The sequence below is a fragment of the Oncorhynchus keta genome, chromosome 35, assembly GCF_023373465.1.
Source record: "Oncorhynchus keta strain PuntledgeMale-10-30-2019 chromosome 35, Oket_V2, whole genome shotgun sequence".
Lineage (NCBI taxonomy): Eukaryota > Metazoa > Chordata > Actinopteri > Salmoniformes > Salmonidae > Oncorhynchus > Oncorhynchus keta.
In genome coordinates, this window is record NC_068455.1 from 20,322,469 (window position 1) to 20,349,995 (window position 27,527).

Consider the following 27,527-nt stretch of genomic DNA (forward strand, 5'->3'; position numbering starts at 1 on the left):
AGTAATCATGAGAGCAGACCATTCTGAATCTGTGTTATAGTAATCATGAGAGCAGACCATTCTGAATCTGTGTTATAGTAATCATGAGAGCAGACCATTCTGAATCTGTGTTATAGTAATCATGAGAGCAGACCATTCTGAATCTGTGTTATAGTAATCATGAGAGCAGACCATTCTGAATCTGTGTTATAGTAATCATGATGGCAGACCATTCTGAATCTGTGTTATAGTAATCATGAGAGCAGACCGTTCTGAATCTGTGTTATAGTAATCATGAGAGCAGACCATTCTGAATCTGTATTATAGTAATCATGAGAGCAGACCATTCTGAATCTGTGTTATAGTACTCATGATGGCAGACCATTCTGAATCTGTGTTATAGTAATCATGAGAGCAGACCATTCTGAATCTGTGTTATAGTAATCATGAGAGCAGACCATTCTGAATCTGTGTTATAGTAATCATGAGAGCAGACCATTCTGAATCTGTGTTATAGTAATCATGAGAGCAGACCATTCTGAATCTGTGTTATAGTAATCATGAATCAGAATGCCTACCTTTTTAGGTTCCTTTGTCTTTGGCGTTTTCTTCTTTTTCTTCTTCATGTCATCCTGCTCTGGATCGGAGGTGATGGCAGGGTTGTCTATCCCTCCCTTCCAGGGGTCCGCAGGGGACAGCAGGGGGTCTTCCTCACTGCCCCGATGGGCCCTGCCCTTCTTCTTCTTCTGCATGGCCGGCCCAGACTCATCATCGCTGACGTCGGAGTGGACACGTCTGTGGTACATCTTGGTTTTGCTGAAGAGTATTTTGGAGCGGTGCTTATACTTGGTGGGCCTCCTACTGGCCTGCGCCTTGTGGTCGAAGCCGTTCTCCTCGTCCCCGTGTGAGACGTGAAGTCCCTCAAACGAGTTGAGCATTTTGAGGTTCCTGCTGTGGGAGTCCTCCGGGACAGCGTAGATGTTGTCGGTAAAGCCCTTTGATTTCAGGAGAGTGTCTACTGGGTCTGCGTAATTGTCGGATGCCTCGACGTCTTCACCTTGGGCCATGGGGCTGCGTTGTCGTCTGTTGCTCCTCATCCCAGCCTCAATGGTCTTCAGGAGATTGGGGTCCAACTTCTTGACGTTGGGCTTGGATAGTATAGGCTTGGGTCTAACCGGGGGAGGAACTCTGTGGTTGCGCTCTTGGTCACCGACAGGTGTGCTATGGACAGGGTACTCGTTCCCCTCCAGATCGATCCTGCACTTTCCACGTTCGCTAAGTGTTGGAAGAAGCTGCACGTCGTCCCCGATGGGGCTGTAAGGCGGAGGAGCCTCGGTGTCGTCCTCTGAGTCAGGGTAGTAACTGTAAGCAGGGGAATGGCTGTGGGGAGACTGAGGGAAGACATCTTCACTCGCACCCGTGCAGTCTCGAGAGCTGTCAAACATGAAGGCACTCTCGATGCTGCTCTTCTTCTCTAGCACCTCGTTGAAGAACGGCGTGAAGACTTCCGTCTGACGATGGTACTGAGACAGAGAGTAGAGAGCTGTGAATTTGGCGGTTATCTCTGTAGCGATGTGCTCTCCTTCAGTCATGAGGTCTTTGATTGGGTCATTCTCAAAGAAGTCTGCTTGACTGTCTGTGACGGCCACCATTTGAACAGGGATGACATCTTGGACCTCTGCCAGGAATGCTCTGAGCATCGCCATGGAGGACTTGCGTTTTGCTGAGTAGACCAAGATGTATCCATGGACGAGCTCGTCCTTCCTGATTCCGATGGAGGAGTGGTAGGAGAGGACTGTGACCTGTATTCTTCTGCGACTGTCACCGATGATTTTGTTGAGGATCAGAGTGTTACTTTGGCCAGGTTGCCCTGCGCTGCAGGAATGTGAATCCAGAAAAGGTGAGAGGATGAGGTCTACGCTAAATGGATCCCCACACACGGCACACATAACAATCCTCAAGTCGGTCTCTGACATGTCTTTGATGGACGGCAGAGGGCTCATCACATCAAAGTTGTGCTTTAGCCCTTCTAATACTCCTCTGAGAGCCTGTTTAATTTGGAACTCGTTAAACTTCCGTGGAAAGGTAGCAGAAGGTATATCTACAAAGGTGCACTGTAGCTTATTTGCAAGCTGTTGGCCCTGATGCCTTAATATAGGCATATTTTTGCAAACGCTGTCTCTCTGGTTTGCTAGGATTAGAATGAATGGCAATGACGGAGCGTATCTCTCCCTCCTGTTCTGTGCAATCTCTGCCCTGATTCTCCCTACGCAGTCGCCAATACAATTTAGCGACTCTATGGAGCTGAAGACACAGAAGATTCCGTGAGGTTTGAAGGTCGACGCCCACGTATGACTAAAGAGCAACGTTGAATTGACATCAACAGGCAGAAGCTCCAGTTCATAGATTTTCCCATCCAGGGTGTACTCGTCGTCTGTGGACTGGGCTCGGATTTCATTTGCAAGTTCTTGTGCGAGACCCTCCCTTCCCAAGAGACACAAATTGACTTTATCAATGTTGGCACTGTTATAGTAGAGATTAGAGCGACCATGGTCCAGCTGAACTAGCCTGTTAGCCAGTACCTGCTCGACATTCATGTCAACGCAGCTCTGTCCGCTCAGACACGTCTCCTTCGTGGGGTGGTAGACGAACCCGATGTGCTTGAGAAGAAGTGACTCCCTGTCAGGGGCCAGTTTCTGCAGAGCTCTGTATCTGGGCTCCTCGTTGAGCACAGTGTGGATCTCGCTCATTTTGTCACAGCTTGGGGTGGCGTTTAAATCAAGGTCATAAAACAGCTCTGCGTGTTCAAAAAGCATTTCCTGAAATTCCTCTTTGGCCCTTTCAACTATTTCCTGCTGATGCTGGCTGTAAACATCCCTGTGATCAGATTCACTGATATACTTGTAGGCCTCGTCCTCCATGACAAAACACATGACCTCTTCCCAGGGTTGTCCAGGACTGATGAAATGGACTCTATCCAATGTCTTCTTGAATCTATTCTTCATTTCTAACCGCATTTTCTCTGAGAACAGATGCTGGACATGGTTCTGATAAATCTTTTCCCCTTCCAACGTTTTAAGGAGATCAAAGGGCACTCTTCTGTCGTTGACTTTGTCAATTTGGTCCGTCTCATCCCATGGAGTGTGCTCCAGCACCACAAACCAGAAATGAAACTCAGCCCTGCTCTTCAAGATACTTTGAGCCTCCGACCAGCTCAGGTTCTCGAGTTCTTCCAAGTTGTTGAGCAAGTTATTGAGAATTTTTGGCAGGCTCGAGAAGTATTCTTCCCTCCTTTTCCTGATATGTTCCTGCTTCAGCTGTTCGATGTGCTTGTTGAGGGTGTTTCTAGCTTTTCGGGTGCCTTCCAAGTTGATGTATTCCTCATAGTCGGGGTGGTTTTTCAACATGTTACTCACTGTTTTCCAACTTATGTGATAATCTCTGACGGTTTGTACAATCCTCTTTTCAAACTTGTCGGACACTGTGGCTACTAATTGTCGCTGAACTTTATAGGCCTCCAAATAAGGAATGATTTTGGGTTTGCCTCGTGGTTTGTCCATCTGCTGGGTCAACGCGTTAAAACAGAGGTCTACATTGATTCTCGATCGAGCTGACGTTTCTACCACCAGGAGGTTCTTTTTGCTTGCAGCGAACACCTGAAGGTCCCTTAGATACTGCTCCATGCACTCATCACATTTAGTTGCAGCAATGACGATGGGCTTTTTCGATTTGACCATTTGAGAATAAAGGCTGTTGACAAATTTCATCTGATCCTCAAATTTCCTATTGCAGCCTTTGCTCACGTCTATGCACAATAAAAAACCGTCAATGTTCAGTTTCCCATCGGCCATCTGCTTCTGATCAAAATCCTGTTCCAGGCCAAGCTGGTCGGTGCAAATGTACATCAGCTTCTCAGCAGACTGTAGCTTGAAGGCTGCAGCCCTTTTACTATAGGGCTGCAGGTTTGTGCTGCGATGTGGCAAGAAAGTCTGATCATCAATGAACTCTGTTTGTTCAATGATTTGAATTTTACACTCGAGCCCGTCATCGCTTCGGTGTGGCACTTCACCCCAGTAGAGGAAGTGATCATTGTTCACCACACGACCTCCAAAGTCAATTGTGCTCAACACAGAAGTGTGCTCAGTGTAGTAGCCGTCAGCGTTGGAACACACATATCTGTTGCATAGACAGGACTTGCCCACGCCACAATTGCCCTTCTCCTTCTCTGTCCCTGAGAGGCCGACAACACTAACAGCATATGTTGGGGGACGTGCCTCCTTGTTCTTGGCCATTATATTCTCCCTGTCATTGCTTTGTCAATTTCAAGAAAGGTTTCTACCAGCACAGCTATCATTCCACTCCAATTGGCTAGATAGGGTGCTGGTGCACGTTCATGGCTTTCTCCCTTTAGTGGTGAATCGCTGTATCCTTCTAGATCCTCGAGCTGGGATAGGGCAGCTGGTTCTCCATTATTATGACCTCCCTGAAAAAGAAAGAGTGTATAATTGAACTACACACACATAGGAACACAAAAACAGATCATACAGGCCTAATATGGTCTACGTACCAAATGGCACCGTGTTCCCTTTATAGTGAACAACTTTGGCAAACAGTCCACAGGACTAATGATACAATCTGAACAGTTACAGTAGGCTATTTCCGCTCTGGAGACTGTCGGTCATATGAGGCAATAACCTACAACAGAGGTTAACCTGCAAAAACAAAATGTGATAAACTGCAAATAAAAATGTTGATAAATCCTGTACTGTCTGTAGGAGTGTAACAAATAAGTTCCTTGTTCAGTGTCAGTGACTCTTTTCATGAGTAATTTCCCCCCACAGATATTGGCCATTCCATTAAAAAAAACTAATTTTATCCAATTTGTGCAGAAGATAAAAAATGTTATGCAACTTCAGACTTGGAGGCAGTGACCTAGAAATAATGAAAAAAGCATAAGGAGACAAGATCATAATTGAGTTATTTAGCAAATTCCAGAAACCTACTATTCATCATCATTCGATATGGATTATATTTCAGTTTACTCCAAAAATACTAGTTGCAGATGTTACTAGAGAACTATAGCACCTGTCATCATTGGACCTTTTGACAACAATACTGGCTATTATTTGTTGCACTTCGCATGTTCGTCACCTAAGAATCATGCAACACACCCCATCATGACATCTTACAACGCAAACAGTCCAGTTTTGATCGAGATGTGTGTCCGAGGTGAGAAGGTATAATAGCAAACCATCGTAGTGCCTGGCTGTGGTTCTTACACCCGGTGCCTGGCTGTGGTTCTATCTTAGCAAACCATAGCCTATTAGCAAAACAGGAATTTAGCTATTGCATATCTACTGACTTTTTGTTGGCTGTGGTTTATCTAGCAAACCAGAGTGCCTGGCTGTGGACTAGCACTGCCATCAGTGCCTGGGTGAGAAGGTACCTGGCTGTGGTTCTATCACTAGCAAACCATCGTAGTGCCTGGCTGTGGTTCTATCACTAGCAAACCATCGTAGTGCCTGGCTGTGGTTCTATCACTAGCAAACCATCGTAGTGCCTGGCTGTGGTTCTATCACTAGCAAACCATCGTAGTGCCTGGCTGTGGTTCTATCACTAGCAAACCATCGTAGTGCCTGGCTGTGGTTACATTTCTTTCTGATCTGCTACGTTCTGAACGGTGCGCCCTTCATAACCCGTCATTAATGAATGATAATGGTATTCAACCAAGAATGTCATTGCCAGGGAGGCACACCAATCAAAACTCAAAAGCAACCCTCTACCACGAGATGTAGAGGTTATTCAAAAGCACGCCGCTGCTCTGGACAACTTGTCAGTAACAATTATCATCTTGCAACAATCCGAGGTTCATTAGTTAGCTAGCTAATGTACCTGTCCTAGCTAGCTAACATTAACTGCGTGCGAACTATCAAGAAGAAACGTCCACCAAGTGAAACTGTCACACTTCCAATTAGGTTGCTAGCAAACGTGGTTTGTTTTATCTGCACATGGTAACAATTATAATAACCCATGCAATAAAAGGTTACGTCTGGCTATGCCATTGTAATCAGAAACTATGACAATGATAACCCCATCATCAATGGCATTTGGTTGGAAGAATGACTTGTATAGCCAACTCAAGGGCCTAAGCTAAAATCGCTTGCTTCCAGAGTAGTCTCTGGCTGAGCTTAGCCCACTCGCTAGCTGTAGCTAACACTGCCTAGTTAGATAGCAAAATAGTGGTAGCTGGTCGAACAATAATACATTTCACTCAGCGCAAAATACAAACGAATGACCTTGCCGAAATATTTCGTTACGTCCCTTGATCCTTAATTGGAAAAAAATGAATTTATTTGACACAGACAATTGTATCCAGGCTGTTGCTAATGAAGAAATTCGATTCAGTCCATTCCAAATACATTCCCCTACCTAACATGGTCGCTCCCAGCTCCGAGACCACGAAAAAAGGTAGCATTCCAAGTGTATTATTTTACTCCAGCAAATTCTATTTTTCAACGGCTCGTGCACTGCAATTCACGGGGAACGTTCCGTGCATCCTCTTTCTATTCCAAATGTGTTTTGTTTTTATATATTTTGTTTAATTGGTGGTATGCGTGTAATCGGAGACCTGCTCCCTCCTCTCTCTCATCCCAGTCAGTAATGGCGACTGATACATCCTGCTCTCACCCACTCTCTCTCTCTCCAGTAACTTTTCCATTAGGGCTCAAAGCAGGGGCGCGAAGCTCGTGCATGGTTGCTATGTATTTGTGTGAATTAATCATGTCTGGAAATAGTATTCGCTAATGCCTGAATATTTGGTGGCTTATTTTTGTGATAGTGATTAGAGACCAGTGATTAGGGATCATGTCCACGAGATGGCACATTGCCAACCAGAATAAACATCTATGTAGAGAATGTAATGTAATAACCTACATTGTTCAATCGTACATAAGGTTGGACCATCTACTTTTGCAAGTAGCCTACAGTAGGCTACTGACACATCTTTGTGGTTACTTGTAGTGTGGAGCCAAACCAAGTTATTACATAGTTATAGCAAGTTTATTACAGGGATATGCACATCTGAAAGAAGCCATCTGAAGAATTTCAGTAACATTCATGTGAATTACAATAATATTCCATGAGGGTTTTATATGACAGACAAACTTAGTTGTTTTCCAAAATAGTGTAATGCTCTCTGGAGAAATTCAACGGCAGGTTTTTAATACTACACAATATGCTGCTCACCCTAAGGCCTTTACTTTCAATGCTCCACTAGTGGATTCTAGGCAGATTTGCAAAACCTTGTTTGTTAAGCTCTTGCTTTTATCTTGACTTAGAGGGAAGGGGGAATCGCTACAGCTTGTCTCTCACTCAACCATAGTCTACACTTCTACACATTTTTTATACTGTTCTATACACATTAGTGTCTTCTGTTGATGATGAATTTGTCATTGAAGTGGAAATTCATTGTAGAATACATTTCAACCTGATTTGGTTTTATCCAGGAGGTTCAGTTAATTTCAACCTGATTTGGTTCTATTCAGGAGGTTCAGTTAATTTCAACCTGATTTGGTTCTATCCAGGAGGTACAGTTAATTTCAACCTGATTTGGTTCTATCCAGGAGGTACAGTTAATTTCAACCTGATTTGGTTCTATCCAGGAGGTACAGTTAATTTCAACCTGATTTGGTTCTATCCAGGAGGTTCAGTTAATTTCAACCTGATTTGGTTCTATCCAGGAGGTACAGTTAATTTCAACCTGATTTGGTTCTATCCAGGAGGTACAGTTAATTTCAACCTGATTTGGTTCTATCCAGGAGGTACAGTTAATTTCAACCTGATTTGGTTCTATCCAGGAGGTTCCGTTAATTTCAACCTGATTTGGTTCTATCCAGGAGGTACAGTTAATTTCAACCTGATTTGGTTCTATCCAGGAGGTACAGTTAATTTCAACCTGATTTGGTTTTATCCATTAAGATTGATAGAGCCCTAGTAGATAAACTATGCATATGCAATGATGGTACATGATGATGTTCAACTTACATGTTGTAATGTACATGTAAGATATCTGCATCAAGCATCTTATGAAAAAAATGTGATAGGAAGTAAGTTTCTGAAATAAATTGTATCAAAGAAAGTGTGTCCCTCACAACTGACAGACACAAAGTTATCAACCCTTTTATATAAGCCTTTTCTACTTTGAGTTGGAAATCCAGACATCGCTGTGCAGTTTTATTGTTAGTCATCATAATGCAATATAGCCTTTAACAGTGAAGCTGAGAGTCCAAGCTCCATTGTCTGGGTCTGTTTTGGGCTTAACTGTCCCTCTTCAATTGTTGCGACATTAAACACCAGGGACGAGCTGGAATGCTCAGGGAGCTTTGTCCAATTGTTTGTGTCACTTAAGTGTTCATATTTTCATGTTATCCTTCAAACTAAAATCGTGTTTTTAATAGTCCTATGCACTGTTGTTTTGATGATGGCACACTGAAACAGAGTGTAAATATTCTAGTGAGAGTGGGCATTCTCTCCCAACCAACGCTGAATGGTGGAGAGAAAGTGGGAGTTGTTTCACACAGGATCCCAGTGTTCTGGGTTGGCATCTATCAATATGAAGAGGAACAAGGTATTGGAATCAGAGCCTTAGTTTTATTTTACAGTTTTTATTGAACCTTTATTTAACGAGTTAGTTACAAACTTAACAGACTCAGAGCCAAAAGGCTCATTGCCTCTCTCTCTCTTTCTCTCTCTCGCTCTCTCTCTCTTTTTCTCTCTCTCTCTCTATTTTTTCTCTCTCTCTCTATTTTTTTCTCTCTCAGTGCTTTGCAGCTTACATGTCAAAGGTCAATCAATATAACTTTCGCACAGTGTCATCAGTGTCATTGTTGTCACAAGTGATGCAGTAAAAAGAGGAGGAGGGAACGTATTTATTAGCCAATGGTTGAATTCAAATCAGTTCCAAGAGCAGACTATGTGTGAGGTTGCCATGCTATGCAAGTGTGAAGCTTGTGATGGAACAAGAAAAACCTGGAAATAGATGTGATGATTCCTAGCAACAGGCAGTAAGTAGTGTGTTCTCATCTGATTTAAGTGTTGGTTGAGAATCTTAACTATTGGTCCTTACACCCTCTTTGTTCTCAGAACAATAAGGTAATTGCCTTCTCTTTCAACTACCCTGCACGATCAGTATATTCTGAGTCTACCGCCGCCCTGACTCAGGGGTGTGAATACTTCTGAATATTTCTGTATTTCAGTTTCAATACATTTGCAAAAGATTCTATAAACATGTTTTCACTTTGACATTATAGGGTATTGTGTGTAAATGTTTGAGAGAAAAATATATATTTAATCCATTTTGAATTCAGGCTGTAACAATAAAATGTGGAGTAAGTCAAAGAGTATGAATATTTTGTGAAGGCACTGTATAAGTAAGTTGACATTTTGGTTGTCTTGTGGTGGTTATGAAACACTTATGTACTGCTTATGGATGTGGTATGTATGGGTTATAAATGTATGAAGTCCTATACCCTTTAAATAACTGTTCATTCTGCTTTTGGCCCTCTTCATGTCAAGGATGCGGAGTGGTGTTATCATAAGGAACCATAACAATTCATTCCTCTTTGAGCAAAAACGAGTTGGGTTTTCCATGCGCGACAGGGTGCCCTTCATAAGGCATGAAACAGCTGCCTATGGGAGATACTCATGTTAAAAGACCTTAATGACAGCCTCCCACGTTGAACTGGAAGCGTATGCATTTAAAAGCTGCTAGAGTATAGACATGCAACTTCCTTCTTACCGATTTTTTTTGCAAATGCCCCTAAAAATGTATAATTCTTAGGATGGGGATGGGATGTTATTCTATACTGTATATATTCCTGTCAGCACAACACCATGCACGTGTATTAAACATCAATGACACTACAGTACAGCCTGTACAGGAGAAAACTCACAACATCCTAATGGTTCTGTCATTGTCAGCAACAGGTCTTAGTCTGCATTATAAAACGTATGCTTTTATATGTTTGAAACAGATGACAAATTAGTCAGGAAAATGTAAAGTGCCTCAATGAAAACAACTCACAACAACCCTTTGATATTCAGTTGTGCTTAAGGCTGCATTTGTATTATGTGGCGGGGGGGTCACTAAGGGCTGCAGCTACTACCAGCTTCAACTCTGTCTGTGTGAGTGAGTGTTTGTGTTCAATTCACAACAATGGTGTCTTCATGCTCTCTGTCTGCAGGTTGAGGTGTCGGTGAGACTTCACTATCAATTGGACCCTTGATCACCTAAGGGAAATCGTCTGTCACCTCCATTTAACCTCAGTCTGCCCTGCTTGTGTAGATTGCAAACAGGGAGGTAGCTGCTTGTAGCCACCAAGCCACCTGTCACATCCATGTATTTATATGTCCTTTTAGCGAAGAGGTGGAAGGAAACAAGACTAAAACATTTTTTTCTGTGCATTAGCCAGGACGGCCACGGCATGTGAATAGAAAGCAGTGTTCAGCCGAGGAAACAGTCTCACAGTGGAAACCAAACTTGATTAATCCCTGTAGCTTTGTGTTGTGGTGATGCTGATTTCTAATGGTCAATGTTTGGCATTATTTCTGATCTATAACTATTATCTCCTTAAGTTTCAAAAGGCTATAGCTTCCTGTGAGAGATGAGGGGCATTTCTTGTAACATCCAATGCAGCACTTATGGTGCATTAGTATTTTGGCTGAAACATAACATACCGTAGGCCTTAGACAAGGAACTCCTAGAATAACCACCACCATCATATCTGTCTTAGATATGTAAGGTCCATCTGTCTCAAGAATAGGCCTTAAAACATTGCAGAACACTTCATACTATATTGACTGCCTTCTTGCTATCGCTATTGAAACCACAGTGACTATGTGGGTAAATTATTAATCTGAAGATAGTGATGTCATTTACGGCAAGTGTGTGCTATATCTCTTTAACTATGGGCTTGAAAGGTTGTCAAACAAACAATCACAAATAAAATTCCCCTCAAAGCAATGTACAGTGTATAATCACCTCTACGTTGTGGGAAAAATAAAGGCCTATTGGATTTAGTTTTTTGCTTGGATCAAGTCCTGGTACAGAAGCGAATGTCCTTGAGAGCTGATGGTGAAGTTGCTACATATTACTATAGCAGCCTAAGCTTAATTTTTAATTGAACACTGAGGTCGAGGCAACATTAGTGAGCTCCTCCATTTCATCCATCCCCACCACTGGCCCATGCCTCAGACACACGTCCTTCAGCAGCAGACACGGAGAGCAAGGTAAAGACGTTGATGCGCCCAGACCAAGTCTCACACACCACCCAGCCATGCCCATAGACACAACGTTCCTATAATGGACTTAGCCCCTCAGACCACATCAATTTTAATGCCTCCTCAGCACCCACTGGAATGGGGGTCCCCATTCTAAGAATTACATTTCTATGGGCATGCCCGCCCAGACATCAAAAACCCAGCTGCAGGCCAATACCCCAGCTTTCTTCTGTCTGTCTCTCTAGGGTTGTTTTCCTAAAAAGGTTACAACCACTTTCTGTTTTGTTTCCTTGCCACGATACTAATGAGTATCGCAATACTGGTATGGTCCCGGCTCTACACAGTACCCCTGCTTCATCTAAAATCTCCTTCTCCACAATCATGAATTATTCACCTCACCAACCCTCAAATCTCTCTCTTTATCTCCTCAGATCTACAGTCTCCTGCCAGTTGTGTTTGAGAGTCCCTCTACATCTTAGCCTGTGGCTCACTGGGCTCTTTGGTCCCTTGTTTACTCTGGAGCTGCAGGGGAAGAGGTGAGCCCTAATAAGCTCCAAACCAGGCTTGACACTGAAATAAAGACCTCCAAACTGAAACAACTGAATCAAAGGAGAGTAAAGAATGTGTATCCTGATACCAAAGAAAGCAATATTTGTATTTCCAATGTGTATCTGACACTGCTGTGTCCTAGGCCTAGGATATCATCCAATTTACATGGATGTTTTCCCCTGTTGTGCACTGAACAGAGATCCTAGGCTCTGAAAGCAAGTCCTTTTTCAGCTCTGCTAGCAGTGTGTTGAGTCTGCATGTCCTTTTTCAGCTCTGCTAGCAGTGTGTTGAGTCTGCATGTCTTTTTTCAGCTCTGTTAGCAGTGTGTTGAGTCTGCATGTCGTTTTTCAGCTCTGCTAGCAGTGTGTTGCGTCTGCATGTCGTTTATCAGCTCTGCTAGCAGTGTGTTGAGTCTGCATGTCGCATTTTCATCTCTTCTAGCAGTGTTGAGTCTGAGTTTTCAGCTCTGCAGTGTGTTGAGTCATGTCGTTTTGTGTTAGCAGTGTGTTGAGTCTCAGCTCTTCTAGCAGTGTGTTGAGTCTGCATGTCGCATGTTTTTCAGCTCTGTTAGCAGTGTGTTGAGTCTGCATGTTTTCGCTTTTCAGTCTGCTCGTTTTTCAGCTCTAGCAGTGTGTTGAGTCTGTTTTTCATCTCTTCTAGCATGAGTCTGCATGTTTTTCAGCTCTGTTAGCAGTGAGTCTGCATTGTTTTCAGTCTGAGTCTGCATGTCGTTTTTCAGCTCTTTTAGCAGTGTGTTGAGTCTGCATGTCGTTTTTCAGCTCTTCTAGCAGTGTGTTGAGTCTGCATGTCGTTTTTCATCTCTTCTAGCAGTGTGTTGAGTCTGCATGTCGTTTTTCAGCTCTTCTAGCAGTGTGTTGAGTCTGCATGTCGTTTTCAGCTCTGTTAGCAGTGAATTGAGTCTGCATGTCGTTTTCTGCTCTGTTAGCAGTGTGTTGAGTCTGCATGCCGTTTTCATCTCTTCTAGCAGTGTTGAGTCTGCATGTCGTTTTTCAGCTCTTCTAGCTGTGTGTTGAGTCTGCATGTCGTTTTTCATCTCTGTTAGCAGTGTGTTGAGTCTGCATGTCGTTTTCAGCTCTGTTAGCAGTGTGTTGAGTCTGCATGTCGTTTTCAGCTCTGTTAGCAGTGTGTTGAGTCTGCATGTCGTTTTCAGCTCTTCTAGCAGTGTGTTGAGTCTGCATGTCGTTTTCAGTGTGTTGAGTCTGCATGTCGTTTTCAGCTCTGTTAGCAGTGTGTTGAGTCTGCATGTTGTTTTCAGCTCTGTTAGCAGTGTGTTGAGTCTGCATGTCGTTTTCAGCTCTGTTAGCAGTGTGTTGAGTCTGCATGTCGTTTTTCAGCTCTGTTAGCAGTGTGTTGAGTCTGCATGTCGTTTTTCATCTCTTCTAGCAGTGTGTTGAGTCTGCATGTCGTTTATCAGCTCTGCTAGCAGTGTGTTGAGTCTGCATGTCGTTTTTCAGCTGTTAGCAGTGTGTTGAGTCTGCATGTCGTTTTTCAGCTCTGTTAGCAGTGTGTTGAGTCTGCATGTCGTTTTTCAGCTCTGTTAGCAGTGTGTTGAGTCTGCATGTCGTTTTTCAGCTCTGTTAGCAGTGTGTTGAGTCTGCATGTCGTTTTTCAGCTCTGTTAGCAACGTAGAGTCTGCAAAGTTCTAGAGCTCTCAGCAGTATGCAGAGAGCAGAACAGGAAGACAGATGACTGGGGTGTGTGGGGGCGCTGCTGCAGTCCCCCCTCCGCCTCCCTCCCCCACCCCTTCACTCCTGTTCTGAGCCAACACATGCCCTCCCAGTGACACAGCACAATTGCAACCAGCTGCTGCTTACCCAGAGCCCTGCCGTAGCTGCATTGGCATGGCAATGGATCAACGCTAGGGCCTGCCAGGCAGGACAGGGACCCCAAGGTCAAGGGAGATGGGGCCACGGATAGGGGGGAAAGTGGGGGATGTGGGGGAAAGGGGGGGATGTGGGGGATAAGGAGTGGGGAGATTGCCTAGAGCTGGAGTGTGAGAGACTTCATCCACCACCACCATGAACACCAACTCCATCCTACCCTGCAGCTAAGCTTTATCTAATTATGATGATGAGGTCTGGAGATTGTTTTATCATGATATGAATCTGTCTGATAATAAGTTCAAAGACAAGTTTTTTTTAGGTCACCGCATACAGCAATAGCAGGGCTCTGTATTTTGAATGGCAGGTTTAGTAACTGATTTTAGAAAGTGAAAGTATCCCTGCCTGCAGAGTGCAAAAAATGGCAGATGTTTTTTTTTTTTTTTTTTGGTCTCTAAAAATCCATTCTTCTCTAATTTTGGAATGCAGGATGTGGCTTATACAACAATAGAGAGTTATAGTTAATTTAGTTGTTGACAGAAGCAGAGTGAACTGTTGGAATGACACCCAACTGAATTAATGGGTATATTTAACGAAAAATACAAACCATCTTTTCAATCAGAGATTTTCAAAACTAACCATAGTGTAAAAATATATTTTTTAAAGTATAGCGCTCAAAGAAAAAAAACGACTAAACATAACCTCAATCAATAAAATATGTATGTCTCGTGTAGAATTGATGATTTGACTTGATGATTTACAGCAATAAATATACAGTATGAAGACTTATTTTTACATCTTAAATATTTGAGCACTTTAATTGAGTGCATAGCATGTTATGAGTTATGAGGTTATGGCATTTTAAAACTCTTTAGACACACATATTAATTTTATTTTCCTTACTGTCACGACTTCCGCCGAAGTCCCTCTCCTTGTTCGAGCGGCGTTCGGTGGTCGACGTCACAGGCTTTCTAGCCATCACCGATCCACTTTTCATTTTCCATTTGTTTTGTCTTTGCTTTTTACACACCTGGTTTCAATTCCCCCATTACATGTTCATTATTTAACCCTCTGGTTTCCCCCATGTTTGTGTGCGTGTTTGTTTTATTGTAAAGCTGGTATTATTGTTGCCGGGTTTTGTATTTACGTCCATTTATTTTGTGGTATCGGTATTTTTCCAGCACCATAGTATTGTGTTTATACTGGTGTTTTTTTTAAATAAATACCTTGTCCGCGCATCTCAGCTCTCCTGCGCCTGACTCCTTTCACCAGTTACCCACAGCCTTGAGACTTACACTTTATAAGATTACAATTGAGAATCTGTAAATCTGTACATAAATACCCAATCAATATATTTTCTTGGGGCTCAGATGTCACTGACACCAGACCCCCTCAGTAAAGACTGAGGATACGTCCCAAATGACACACTATTCCCCCTATTGAGTGCACTACCTTTGACCAGAGCCGTAAATGCCCTGGTCAAAAATAGTGCACTAAAAAGGGAATAGCTTGCAGACTGAAACAGAGAGAAATCCCCAACCTAGGGAGGGAGATAGCTCAGCTGACTTAAATTATGTTTAACTATGCTGTTGTGTTTGTATGGGAATACCTTGCTTCTCTCTGCCTAGAAAAGCACCACATATCTGGGAAAGTGCCACTGGCAGCTGCCCATAGGGAAGAGTGCCAGTCACTAAGGAGTCACTCAGTACTGAATCAAATACTCACTGAATGGATTTCTCCCACTCCCACAAATACACACACACACACACTCTCTATCTGTCAGAGAAAGAAATCTGGAGGAAGAACTTGGCAAACGAGGCCATCCTCTCACGTTTCATCTGTAAAGCATCCAACCTGTCCGGTGTCTGTAAGAGCCACACCAATAATTACTGTACACAGGAGTCAACATTTTGGACCCTTTGGCATTTTCCTCCTCAGTGCTGGCGTTGTCAGGTGTGACTGTGTAGCCTTGAGCTAGCAGGTCTGCCTTGCAGTATCTCCCTCATTTCACCTCATACAGCCACCTTTCATCTTTCTCTAAGTCTCACTTCTCCATCTTCACTTTACACCGTTCCCCTTTCAGGAATACATCTAGACTTACTGGAGGGAGATTTGTATTTTTATAGGAACTTGTGCTTTTCTGATGGACATAAACAAATTATATACTGCCGTATTTAGTTATTTATTATATGGTTGTTGTAATGATATTTTGGGGACCAACTAGCATTATACCGAAAGTTAACCTAAAGTCAATGGATGTTGGTTTGTACAGTAAAGACAGTGTGTTCGGAAAGTGTTCCGACTCCTTGACTTTTTCCACATTTTGCTAATTCTATTCTAAAATAGATTTGTTTTTAAATGTTCACTCATCAATCTACACAAAATACCCTAAAATGACAAAGCAAAAACACATTTGTAGAAATGTTTGCAAACGTAGAAAAAATAATAACTGAAACATCACATGCACATAAGTATTCAGACCCTTTGCTATGAGACTCGAAATTGAGCTCAGGTGCATCTTGTTTCCATTGATCATCCTTGAGATGTTTCTACAACTTGATTGGAGTCCACCTGTGGTAAATTCAATTGATTGGACATGATTTGGAAAAGCACACACCTGTCTTTATAAGGTTCCACAGTTGACAGTGTATGTCAGAGCCAAGAACCCGATAGTCACTCTGAAATAGCTCTGTGGAGATGGGAGAACCTTTCAGAAGGACAACCATCTCTGCAGCACTCCACCAATCTTTTATTTTATTTAATTAGGCACATTTTTTAAATACATTTTAGAATAAGGGTGTAACATAACAAAATGTTGAAAAAGTCAAGGGATCTGAATTCTTTCTGAATGCATTGAATATATGGGATTAAAGACAATATCATGCTGATCAGTCCCTAAAAATGAAGGTCAAGTTGAGGTGAAATAAGTGTACAGAACTGAAAACAGGACTTGAATGGAAATAAATTGACCACAATACTGTTCAGTTCTTTAAACAGAACCACAAATAGATAGCTGCACTAGTGGGCCTTCCTCTTTAATGGGGACCATCTAAGCAGAAGTGCATCCTATCAATAACCAGTCTCAACCCCAGGCAGTGTCTCCAAACACAGGACAGGCCTCAGCAGTGGTGTAAAGTACTTAACAAAAAATACTTTAAAGTACTACTTATTAATACTGTATAATACATTTGAAATTATTAATACTTTAACTTTTGATACTTAAGTATATTCTAGCAATTACATTTACTTTTTAAACTTAAGCATATTTAAAACCAAATACTTTAAAACTTTTACTCAAGTAGTATTTTACTAGGTTAAATGCACTTTTACTTGTCATTTTGTCATCAAGAACTAGTCTGAAGGGGTTTGGTAGGACCTCTCAGGCTGCGTTAACAGGCAGCCCAATTCTGATTATTTTTTTGGGACCAATCACATCAGAGCTTTTTCAGAGTTGATCTGATTGGTCAAAAGACCAATTAGTGAAACAAATATCAGAATTGGGCTGCCTATATAAACACAGTCATACTTTGTTCCTAAAATATAGAACAGCATGCAAATTAATAACCACAGCTACACAGGAAAAGCAGTAAATGTTCAATGCTCATTGATCTGATAAGACACACTGAGCTGTCTGGCTTGGCTTTCATGGTGGCTGGTATGGTTGAAAGTGAAACAGCTGCTGTAGTTAGATGAGTCTAGAGAGTGACAGAAATATGCGGGAAGTAGTCCTGTTGACGCATGTCACAGAGTGCTCATCCCACTCAGGCTGAGGAAATAAATATCACCAACCTGGACTCATGGGTAAACAATAACATAGTAAATGTAAATCCGAGAAAGTCCAATTAGTTTGATATGTTACGATTTGTATGGTATGTATTAATTTGTGGATGTCCATAATCCATCCATTTAGTATATTTAACAAATTGTAAATTCGTATATGTTACGAATTGCAATTAGTACAATATGTTGTTCCGAAAACCAATTCCTGCGACATTTTTGAAATTTGCAAAACGGGATGTTATGAATTTCTATTTGTTGTCGCTAACGTTAGCCACTTAGCTAAGATTAGCTAGGCTAGGGGTAGCTAACATGCAAATTACTTGCAAAGTAGCTAAACAGTAGTAAGTAGTTGCAAACTTGCTAATTATGAAAATGCTGAAGTCGCCCATGAGATTCGAACATGCAATCTTTGGGTTGCTAGATGTTCACATTATACGCCTGACCAGCCACCCTACTTTAGTTGTTGACTTAAGTAACCTGTCATATGTAACCATACCATATGTAATATATCATACTAATTTGAGTGTTCCAGATTTACATTCAATATGTTACATCTAGTCTATGAGACCACGCTGATACGACTGGTGGTTGGGGATGTTTGATTGGATATGCAGTGCCACCAGGTGTTTATAGAGAGTAACTGCAACTCGTATTAGGCTTCCAAGTCAAGTGGGCAATAAATAGTAGGTTGTATATTTTCATCTCTGACTTAGTAACATGTTGCATTTCATGAAGATGGAAGATTGTGTAAATATTATTTTAAAAAGAAAAGCACAACTCACCAGGCATCAAGTAAAAAATAACATACAACCAAAGCATTCCTTTGTTTTCACCTTATGCTTTAGGACAAAATAACAACCAATGAGTTTACTGTGGACTGTACATTGTGGTCTCAAGGCTTAAATTAAACTTGTTGTATTTGAACAGGCTTAAATTAAACTTGTTGTATTTGAACAGACTGAACACAATCTATATATTGAATACTCTCCAGTTTGAAGAGACAGATTGAAACTGAACATAATGTCATCACTGTCACAACAATGAAAGTCCAATATACTGTACATCATTCAATAGAGTAAGTATGTAATATATACACATGTAACCAGATCAGATAACATGGATTTCTGCAGACTCTGCGGCAACAATGGGGGATAAGGAGAAGTGCAGTGTTCTGGTCTATTTTCTGTAGATTACTAGTTGTCCTACACAGTAGAAGACTAGATGTCCAGTTGTCCTACACAGTAGATGGCAGTCACTCAACCAGAGAGTTCTGCTAGACGCTGGACCACGGCAGTCGCCACTTTTCTTTTTGCCTCAGCCAAACACCATAGGCATTGGCAGATATATATTAAACAAACCCAGGTAGAAAACTAACATGGTAAACTCTCAAACGTGTAAAACGTACACAATGTTAGTGACGAATACACCGTTTGTCTCCCAACATTGCCAATGTTTGTCTTTACTATCTATTGTTACCTCAGGGCTATCAGGCGAAGACACCAAAGGCTGGCCACTGTCTGACATCTCTCTGATGTTCAGGTGTAGAGGAATGTCTCCTAGACAGAGGAGGGAGAATAAACAGTCTACACTCTATTATCCTTCTATTACACATGAGATTCAGATAAATTATTAACTCTGTAACTCTGTAATGACCCCCAGAGTATCAGCAAGCGTCCTTTCTCCGTCTGACTCAAAGATGTGGGTGGTTACACTTGGGGCACTGAAACACGCTCATATTCTGGACTATACCCAGAACCTATGAGATGTGACATAAAGTTGAAGTCGGACATTTACATACACCTTAGCCAAATACATTTAAACTCAGTTTTTCACAATTCCTGACATTTAAGCCTAGTCAAAATTCCCTGTCTTAGATCAGGTAGGATCAGAACAATAGTAGAGAGAATTATTTATTTCAGGTTTTATTTATTTCATCACATTCCCACTGTGTCAGAAGTTTACATACACTCAATTAATTAGTATTTGATAGCATTGCCTTTAAAATGTTTAACTTGGGTCAAACATTTTGGGTAGCCTTCCACAAGCTTCCCACAATAGGTTTGGTGAATTTTGGCCCATTCCTCCTAACAGAACTGGTGTAACTGAGTCAGGTTTGTAGGCCTCCTTGCTCGCAACACAATTTCAGTTCTGCCCACAAATTTTCTATAGGATTGAGGTCAGGGCTTTTTGATGGCCACTTCAATACCTTGACTTTGTTGTCCTTAAGCCATTTTCCCACAACTTTGGAAGTATGCTTGGGTTTCATTGTCCATTTGGAAGACCGATTTGCGACCAAGCTTTAACTTCCTGACTGATGTCTTGAGATGTGCTTCAATATATCCACATAATTTTCCTCCCTCATGATGCCATCTATTTTGTGAAGTGCACCAGTCCCTCCTGCAGCAAAGCACCCCCCACAACATGATGCTGCCACCCCCATGCGTCACGGTTCCCCCTTTTTCCTCCAAACATAACGATGGACATTATGGCCAAACAGTTCATTTTTTTTTGTTTCATCAGACCAGAGGACATTTCTCCAAAAAGTACGATATTTGTCCCCATGTGCAGTTGCAAACCGTAGTCAGGATTTTTTTTTTAGGTTTTGGAGCAGTGGTTTCTTCCTTGCTGAGCGGCCTTTCAGGTTATGTCGATGTAGGACTCATTTTACTCTGGATAAAGATTTTTTATTTTTTTATTTGACCCCTTTTTCTCCCCAATTTCGTAGTTTCCAATTGTTAGTAGCTACTATCTTGTCTCGTCGCTACAACTCCCATACGGGCTCGGGAGAGGGCTGCCTCTCGGGTTTCCTTGCTAGCTGCGTACCTTCATATCGTCATTGTTCCTCTATTCTCCAGTATTTCTCCTCATAGTATCGCCGTTCCTCTTGCGCTGCCTCGAACGCCTCCTTAGGACGGCAATACTCCCCCGGCTGTGTCCAGAGTCCTGGTCCATCTAATATCTCCTCCCAGGTCCATCTCCCCATTAAGCGCTGTTCCTCCTTTTCACGCTGCTTGGTCCTGGTTTGGTGGGTTATTCTGTCACGTTCGTCATAACGAGGAGACCAAAGCGCAGGGTGATAAGAATACATTCTTCTTTAATAAGCAAAGAACACTAAACAAACTAACAAACAAAACGACCGTGACGCTAATTACAACAAGTGCTGACATGCAACTACACATAGACAGTAACCAAAAAAATGGCAACCAAAATAGGATCCTCATTCAGAAACAACAATAAACAGCTGCCTCTGATTGGGAACCAATTCAGACCACCATAGACCTACATTTACCTAGACATACCAAAACCCCATAGATATACAAAAACCCTAGACAAGACAAAAACATACCACCCTCGTCACACCCTGACCTAACCAAAATAATAAAGAAAACAAAGACAACTAAGGTCAGGGCGTGACATAGTGTGACTGAAAAGGCAGGTTCTCCACAAGCAAGATCTGTTCTTCAGCAGTGTCTCTATGCAATGCTTCAAGTCAAACGTGCAGATGATCAATCTGATGCTGAATGGGTGGAGGTACTACTGAATTATGTTCTACTCCTTTTTCAAATTCAAATATGGTCTATACTAGTGAGAATGCATGCTAATAATAACAATTGCACCTTGCCTAAAATAATAATTTGGTGTTTTCATAAGATTTCATGTTTTCAGATTGACAGAGGGATGGTATATATCTGCTTTTTCAAATGTACTACAGAGGACATTATCCCCAAAATGGGTAGGTGTTCAGCTTTTCCAGTTTTGGACAATACTGCAATAATGCACCTACCTGGGCTTCGCAAGACTGTGAACAGTAAATGTTACTGTTCTTCAATGAATCGTAAAGCAGTATTGCTACTGAGTGGTTATTAATCCCTTTGCTATACTATACTCTACAGCGAACACTCTGTGTGAGGCTGACTCTGGGAAGTATGTGTCAGTGCTGGACCTGCCTGGGAGCGTTCTCATCGTGCCTCAGGCTACACTGGGAGGCAAGGCCAAAGGGAAGGGCATGCAGTACCACAATAACATTGGGAAAGAAGAGGGCCTGCAGCTGTATTCTAACTTTGTCTCCTTCTTTGAGGAACTGGCTTTGTCCAGTAAGAGTAGTAAGATTGCAACCAACATCAAACATGGAACTTATGGGAACAGACAAGTGCTGAAGCTGGATACCAACGGACCATGCACACACCTGATGGAGTTTTGAAACTTCCAATACTAATTACATTTCACATTGAATGACCAATTGCACTCTTGTCCCTAAAATGGTGGTACTGTATGCGTAGCTGCCAATAGTTTTTATTAGAATTTGTGTGTTTGTGTCATGTTCTTTGGTGAAATTATACAAATGTAATAGGATAATGAAGTCAAAAGAAAGTCTGAACTCAACTGAAATATTTGTTTTGACATCCTTGTTGCAATTTGTGAATTGGTTTATAAATGGCAACTTGTGACATCTAGTGGGAATTTATAAGCACTGCACCAGCAACACAAAAATATAAATGCAACATTTACAGTTCACATAAGGAAATCAGTCAATTGAAATTAATTCACTAGGCCCTAATTTATGGATTTCACATGACTGGGAATACATATATGCATCTGTTGGTCACGGATACCTTAAAAAATGGGAAGGGGTGTGGATCAGAAACCCAGTCAGTATCTGGTGTGACCACCATTTGCCTCATGCAGCGTGACACATCCCCTTCACATAGAGTTGATCAGGCTGTTGATTGTGGCCTGTGGAATTTTGTCCCACTCCTCTTCAATGGCTGTTGCTAGATATTGGCGGGGACTGGAATAATCTGTCGTACACGTCAATCCAGAGCATCCCAAACATGCTCAATCGACATATCAAATCAAATGTATTTGTCACATACACATGGTTAGCTGATGTTAATGAAAGTGTTGCAAAATGCTTTTGCTTCTATTTCCGACCATGCAGTAATATCTAACAAGTAATATAACCTAACAATTTCACAACAACTACCTTATACACACAAGTGTAAAGGAATGAATACGAATATGTACATAAAAATATATAAATGAGTGATGGCAGAATGGCATAGGCAAGATGCAGTGGAAGGTATAGAGTACAGTATATACATATGAGATGAGTAATGTAGGGTATGAAAACATTATATAAAGTGGCATTGTTTAAAGTGGCTCGTGATACATTACATCAAGATGGCAAGATGCAGTAGATGGTATAGCGTACAGTATATACATATGAGATGAGTAATGTAGGGTATGTAAACATTATATAAAGTGGCTAGTGATAAATTGATTACATCAATTTTTCCATTATTAAAGTGGCTGGAGTTGAGTCAGTATGTTGGCAGCAGCCACTCAATGTTAGTGATGACTTTTTAACAGTCTGATGGCCTTGAGATAGAAGCTGTTTTTCAGTCTCTCGGTCCCCGCTTTGATGCACCTGTACTGACCTCGCCTTCTGGATGATAGGGGAGTGAACAGGCAGTGGCTCGGGTGGTTGTTGTCCTTGATGATCTTTTTGGCCTTCCTGTGACATCGGGTGCTGTAAGTGTCCTGGAGGGCAGGAATTTTGCACCCGGTGATGCTTTGTGCAGACCTCACTACCCACTGGAAAGCCTTACGGTTGTGGGCAGAGCAGCTGCCGTACCAGTCGGTGATACAGCCCGACAGGATGCTCTCGATTGTGCATCTGTAAAGGTTTGTGAGTGTTTTTGGTGGCCAGCCACATTTCTTCAGCCTCCTGAGGTTGAAAAGGCGCTGCGGTATATATGTCCGGCTTGGCCAGGTAAGTATGTCCGGCTGGCCGGTCGGCCAGGTATGTAGGTCCGACAGGCCGGCCAGGAAGGTAGTTCCGGCCGGCCAGGTAGATAGATCCATCCCGCCGGCCAGGTAGGTAGGAATTTTGTTTTTTAAATCAGTTTCTACTGCTTGCATCAGTTACCTGATGTGGAATAGAGTTCCATTTAGCCATGGCTCTATGTAGTGCTGCGCGCCTCCCATAGTCTATTCTTGAATTGGAGATTGGGAAGAGACCTTTGGTGACGTCTTGTGGGGTATGCATGGGTGTCCGAGCTGTGTGCTAGCAGTCACCTTGATTTATTCAGCCTGTCAACACTTCTTACAAAAACAAGTAGTGATGAATCTCTCCAGTTTGAGCCATGAGAGATTGACATGCATATTATTAATGTTAGCTCTTCGTGTACATTTAAGGGCCAGCCATGCTGCCCTGTTCTGAGCCAATTGTAATTTACCGAGGTCCCTCTTTGTGGCACCTGACCACATGACTGAACACTAGTCCAGGTGCGATAAAACTAGAGCCTGTAGGACCTTCCTTGTTGATAGTGTTGTTAAAAAGGCAGATCAGCGCTATATTATGGATAGACGTCTCCCGATTTTTAGCTACTGTTGTATCAAGATGTTTTGACCAACTTGCTCAGTTTACACATGATTTATTACAATATTTAGTTGAGATCTAGGGTTAAGTGAATGATTTATTCCAATACAATGCTTTTAGTTTTTGAAATATTTTGGACTAAATTATTCCTTGCCACCCATTCTGAAATGAATTGCAGCTCTTTAAGTGTTGCTGTGATTTCACTAGCTCTAGTAGCTGATGTGTATAGTGTTGAGGCCAGTGGCATGTCATTAGTAAAGACTGAAAAAAGTAATGGGCCTAGACAGCCCCCCTGGGAAATTCCTGATTCTACCTGAATTACTTTGGAGAGGATTCCATTAAAGAACACCCTCTGTGTTCTGTTAGACAATTAACGCCTTATCCACAATATAGCAGGGGGTGTAAAGCCATAACACACGGACATATTCAATCTCTCCCTATCCCAGTCAGCTGTCCCCACATGCTTCAAGATGGACACCAATGTTCCTGTTCCCAAGAAAGTGAAGGTAACTAAACAAAATTACTATCGCCACGTAGCACTCACTTCTGTCATCATGAAGTGCTTTGAGAGACTAGTCAAGGATCAAATCACCTCCACCCTACCCTTATGGTGGAAAATAAGTATTTGGTCACCTACAAACAAGCAAGATTTCTGGCTCTCACAGACTCCTCTGTCCTCCACTCATTACCTGTATTAATGGCACCTGTTTGAACTTGTTATCAGTATAAAAGACACCTGTCCACAACCTCAAACAGTCACACTCCAAACTCTACTATGGCCAAGACCAAAGAGCTGTCAAAGGACACCAGTAACAAAATTGTAGACCTGCACCAGGCTGGGAAGACTGAATCTACAATAGGTAAGCAGCTTGGTTTGAAGAAATCAACTGTGGGAGCAATTATTAGGAAATGGAAGACATGCAAGACCACTGATAATCTCCCTCGATCTGGGGCTCCACTCAAGATCTCACCCCGTGGGGTCAAAATAATCACAAGAACAGTGAGCAAAAATCCCAGAACCACACAGGGGGACCTAGTGAATGTCGTGCAGAGAGCAGGGACCAAAGTAACAAAGCCTACCATCAGTAACACACTACGCCGCCAGGGACTCAAATCCTGCAGTGCCAGACGTGTCCCCCTGCTTAAGCCAGTACATGTCCAGGCCCGTCTGAAGTTTGCTAGAGAGCATTTGGATGATCCAGAAGAAGATTGGGAGAATGGCATATGGTCAGATGAAACCAAAATATAACTTTTTGGTAAAAACTCAACTCGTCGTGTTTGGAGGACAAAGAATGCTGAGATGCATCCAAAGAACACCATACCTACTGTGAAGCATGGGAGTGGAAACATCATGCTTTGGGGCTGTTTTTCTGCAAAGGGACCAGGACGACTGATCCGTGTAAAGGAAAGAATGAATGGGGCCATGTATCGTGAAATTTGGAGTGAAAAACTTCCATCAGCAAGGGCATTGAAGATGAAACGTGGCTGGATCTTTCAGCATGACAATGATCCCAAACATACCGCCCGGGCAACGAAGGCGTGGTTTCGTAAGAAGCATTTCAAGGTCCTGGAGGGGCCTAGCCAGTCTCCAGATCTCAACCCCATAGAACATCTTTGGAGGGAGTTGAACGTCCGTGTTGCCCAGCAACAGCCCCAAACAATCACTGCTCTAGAGGAGATCTGCATGGAGGAATGGGCCAAAATACCAGCAACAGTGTGTGAAAACCTTGTGAAGACTTACAGAAAACGTTTGACCTCTGTCATTGCCAACAAAGGGTATATAACAAAGTATTGAGAAAAAACTTTTGTAGGTGACCAAATACTTATTTTCCACCATAATTTGCAAATAAATTCATAAAAAATCCTACAATGTGATTTTCTGGATTTTTTTTTCATTTTGTCTGTCATAGTTTAAGTGTACCTATGATGAAAATTACAGGCCTCTCTCATCCTTTTAAGTGGGAGAACTTGCACAATTGGTGGCTGACTAAATACTTTTTTGCCCCACAGTAGCATGGTGAAGAAGGCGCAACAGCGCCTCTTCATACTCAGGAGGCTGAAGAAATGTGGCTTGTCACCTATAACACTCGCAAACTTTTACAGATGCACAATTGAGAGCATCCTGTGTCACCGCCTGGTACGGAAACTGCACCGCCCTCAACTGAAAGGCTTTCCAGAGGGTAGTGTGGTTTGCACAACGCATCACCGGTGGCAAACTACCAGCCCTACAGGACACCTACATGACCCGACATCACAGGAAGGCCAAAAAGATCATCAAGGACAACAACCACCCGACCCACTGCCTGTTCACCCTGCTATTATCCAGAAGGCGAGGTAAGTCTCAGGTTGACTAGGCATCTGAGAGATTTGGGAGAGGACAGGGAATAATTCTCAAAGTCTCAGGTCGGCTAGGCCTCTGAGAGATTTGGGAGAGAGGACAGGGAGTACTTCTCAAAGTCTCAGGTCAGCTAGGTTTCTGAGAGATTTGGGAGAGGACAGGGAATACTTCTCAAAGTCTCAGGTCGGCTCGGCCTCTGAGAGATTTGGGAGAGGACAGGGAATACTTCTCAAAGTCTCAGGTCAGCTAGGCCTCTGAGAGATTTGGGAGAGGACAGGGAGTACTTCTCAAAGTCTCAGGTCGGCTCGGCCTCTGAGAGATTTGGGAGAGGACAGGGAGTACTTCTCAAAGTCTCAGGTCGGCTAGGCCTCTGAGAGATTTGGGAGAGGACAGGGAGTACTTCTCAAAGTCTCAGGTCGGCTAGGCCTCTGAGAGATTTGGGAGAGGACAGGGAGTACTTCTCAAAGTCTCAGGTCGGCTAGGCCTCTGAGAGATTTGGGAGATGACAGGGAGTACTTCTCAAAGTCTCAGGTCGGCTAGGCCTCTGAGAGATTTGGGAGAGGACAGGGAGTACTTCTCAAAGTCTCAGGTCGGCTAGGCCTCTGAGAGATTTGGGAGAGGACAGGGAGTACTTCTCAAAGTCTCAGGTCGGCTAGGCCTCTGAGAGATTTGGGAGAGGACAGGGAGTACTTCTCAAAGTCTCAGGTCGGCTAGGCCTCTGAGAGATTTGGGAGAGGACAGGGAGTACTTCTCAAAGTCTCAGGTCGGCTAGGCCTCTGAGAGATTTGGGAGAGGACAGGGAGTACTTCTCAAAGTCTCAGGTCGGCTAGGCCTCTGAGAGATTTGGGAGAGGACAGGGAGTACTTCTCAAAGTCTCAGGTCGGCTAGGCCTCTGAGAGATTTGGGAGAGGACAGGGAGTACTTCTCAAAGTCTCAGGTCGGCTAGGCCTCTGAGAGATTTGGGAGAGGACAGGGAGTACTTCTCAAAGTCTCAGGTCGGCTAGGCCTCTTAGAGATTTGGGAGAGGACAGGGAGTACTTCTCAAAGTCTCAGGTCGGCTAGGCCTCTGAGAGATTTGGGAGAGGACAGGGAGTACTTCTCAAAGTCTCAGGTCGGCTAGGCCTCTGAGAGATTTGGGAGAGGACAGGGAGTACTTCTCAAAGTCTCAGGTCGGCTAGGCCTCTGAGAGATTTGGGAGAGGACAGGGAATACTTCTCAAAGTCTCAGGTCGGCTAGGCCTCTGAGAGATTTGGGAGAGGACAGGGAATACTTCTCAAGGTCTCCCTAATCTCGGGGGATGGAACTGTCGGCTGGGTAGTGATACAGTATGTGCATAGGATACCTACTGTTTGTGTGTGAAGGTATGTGCGTAACGAGCCAG

At 42.8% G+C, this 27,527-nt stretch overlaps 2 protein-coding genes and 1 long non-coding RNA gene across 49 annotated transcripts in view; 2 read left to right on the plus strand and 1 right to left on the minus strand.

Moving 5' to 3' along the window:
* Window positions 1–6,683, minus strand: part of LOC118372359 (rho GTPase-activating protein 5-like) — a 96,097-nt gene extending 89,414 nt beyond the window's left edge. For 36 of the 47 annotated variants that reach the window (XR_008092859.1, XR_008092862.1, XR_008092857.1 and 33 more), the window contains exons 1-2: window positions 6,409–6,679; window positions 558–4,462 (exon numbers count right to left, since the gene is read on the minus strand). Coding sequence is in view for 2 of the 47 variants with exons in the window: in XM_052496679.1 (XP_052352639.1) it covers window positions 558–4,271 (3,714 nt within the window). In the remaining 45 variants the exon portion in view is untranslated. Of the gene's footprint in view, window positions 1–557; window positions 4,463–4,546; window positions 5,179–6,408 lie in introns of those variants that run through there. The other 11 variants (XR_008092869.1, XR_008092865.1, XR_008092860.1 and 8 more) reach the window with 3 other exon arrangements.
* A 2,104-nt stretch (window positions 6,684–8,787) lies between these two features.
* Window positions 8,788–12,222, plus strand: LOC118372362 (uncharacterized). The gene is made up of 3 exons (XR_004823207.2): window positions 8,788–9,041; window positions 10,221–11,265; window positions 11,688–12,222. It is a non-coding gene; the product is annotated as an uncharacterized LOC118372362 (long non-coding RNA).
* Window positions 12,223–20,810: 8,588 nt separating this feature from the next.
* Window positions 20,811–21,876, plus strand: LOC118372361 (D-aminoacyl-tRNA deacylase 2-like). Its single transcript, XM_035758223.2, has 3 exons — window positions 20,811–20,957; window positions 21,093–21,159; window positions 21,320–21,876. Exons 1-3 carry the CDS (start codon window positions 20,907–20,909, stop codon window positions 21,625–21,627), a joined length of 426 nt encoding a protein of 141 aa, XP_035614116.1. The 5' UTR covers window positions 20,811–20,906; the 3' UTR covers window positions 21,628–21,876.
* The last annotated feature ends 5,651 nt before the right edge of the window (window positions 21,877–27,527 follow it).

Bases quoted from the DNA above. Each gene is read 5' to 3' on its own strand.
- LOC118372361 (XM_035758223.2), top strand. From the start codon at position 20,907: ATGCTTCAAGTCAAACGTGCAGATGATCAATCTGATGCTGAATGGGTG. The intron at 20,958-21,092 runs GTACTACTGAAT...TCATGTTTTCAG, and splicing joins CTGATGCTGAATGGGTGGAG to ATTGACAGAGGGATGGTATA. The intron at 21,160-21,319 runs GTAGGTGTTCAG...TATACTCTACAG, and splicing joins GGACATTATCCCCAAAATGG to CGAACACTCTGTGTGAGGCT.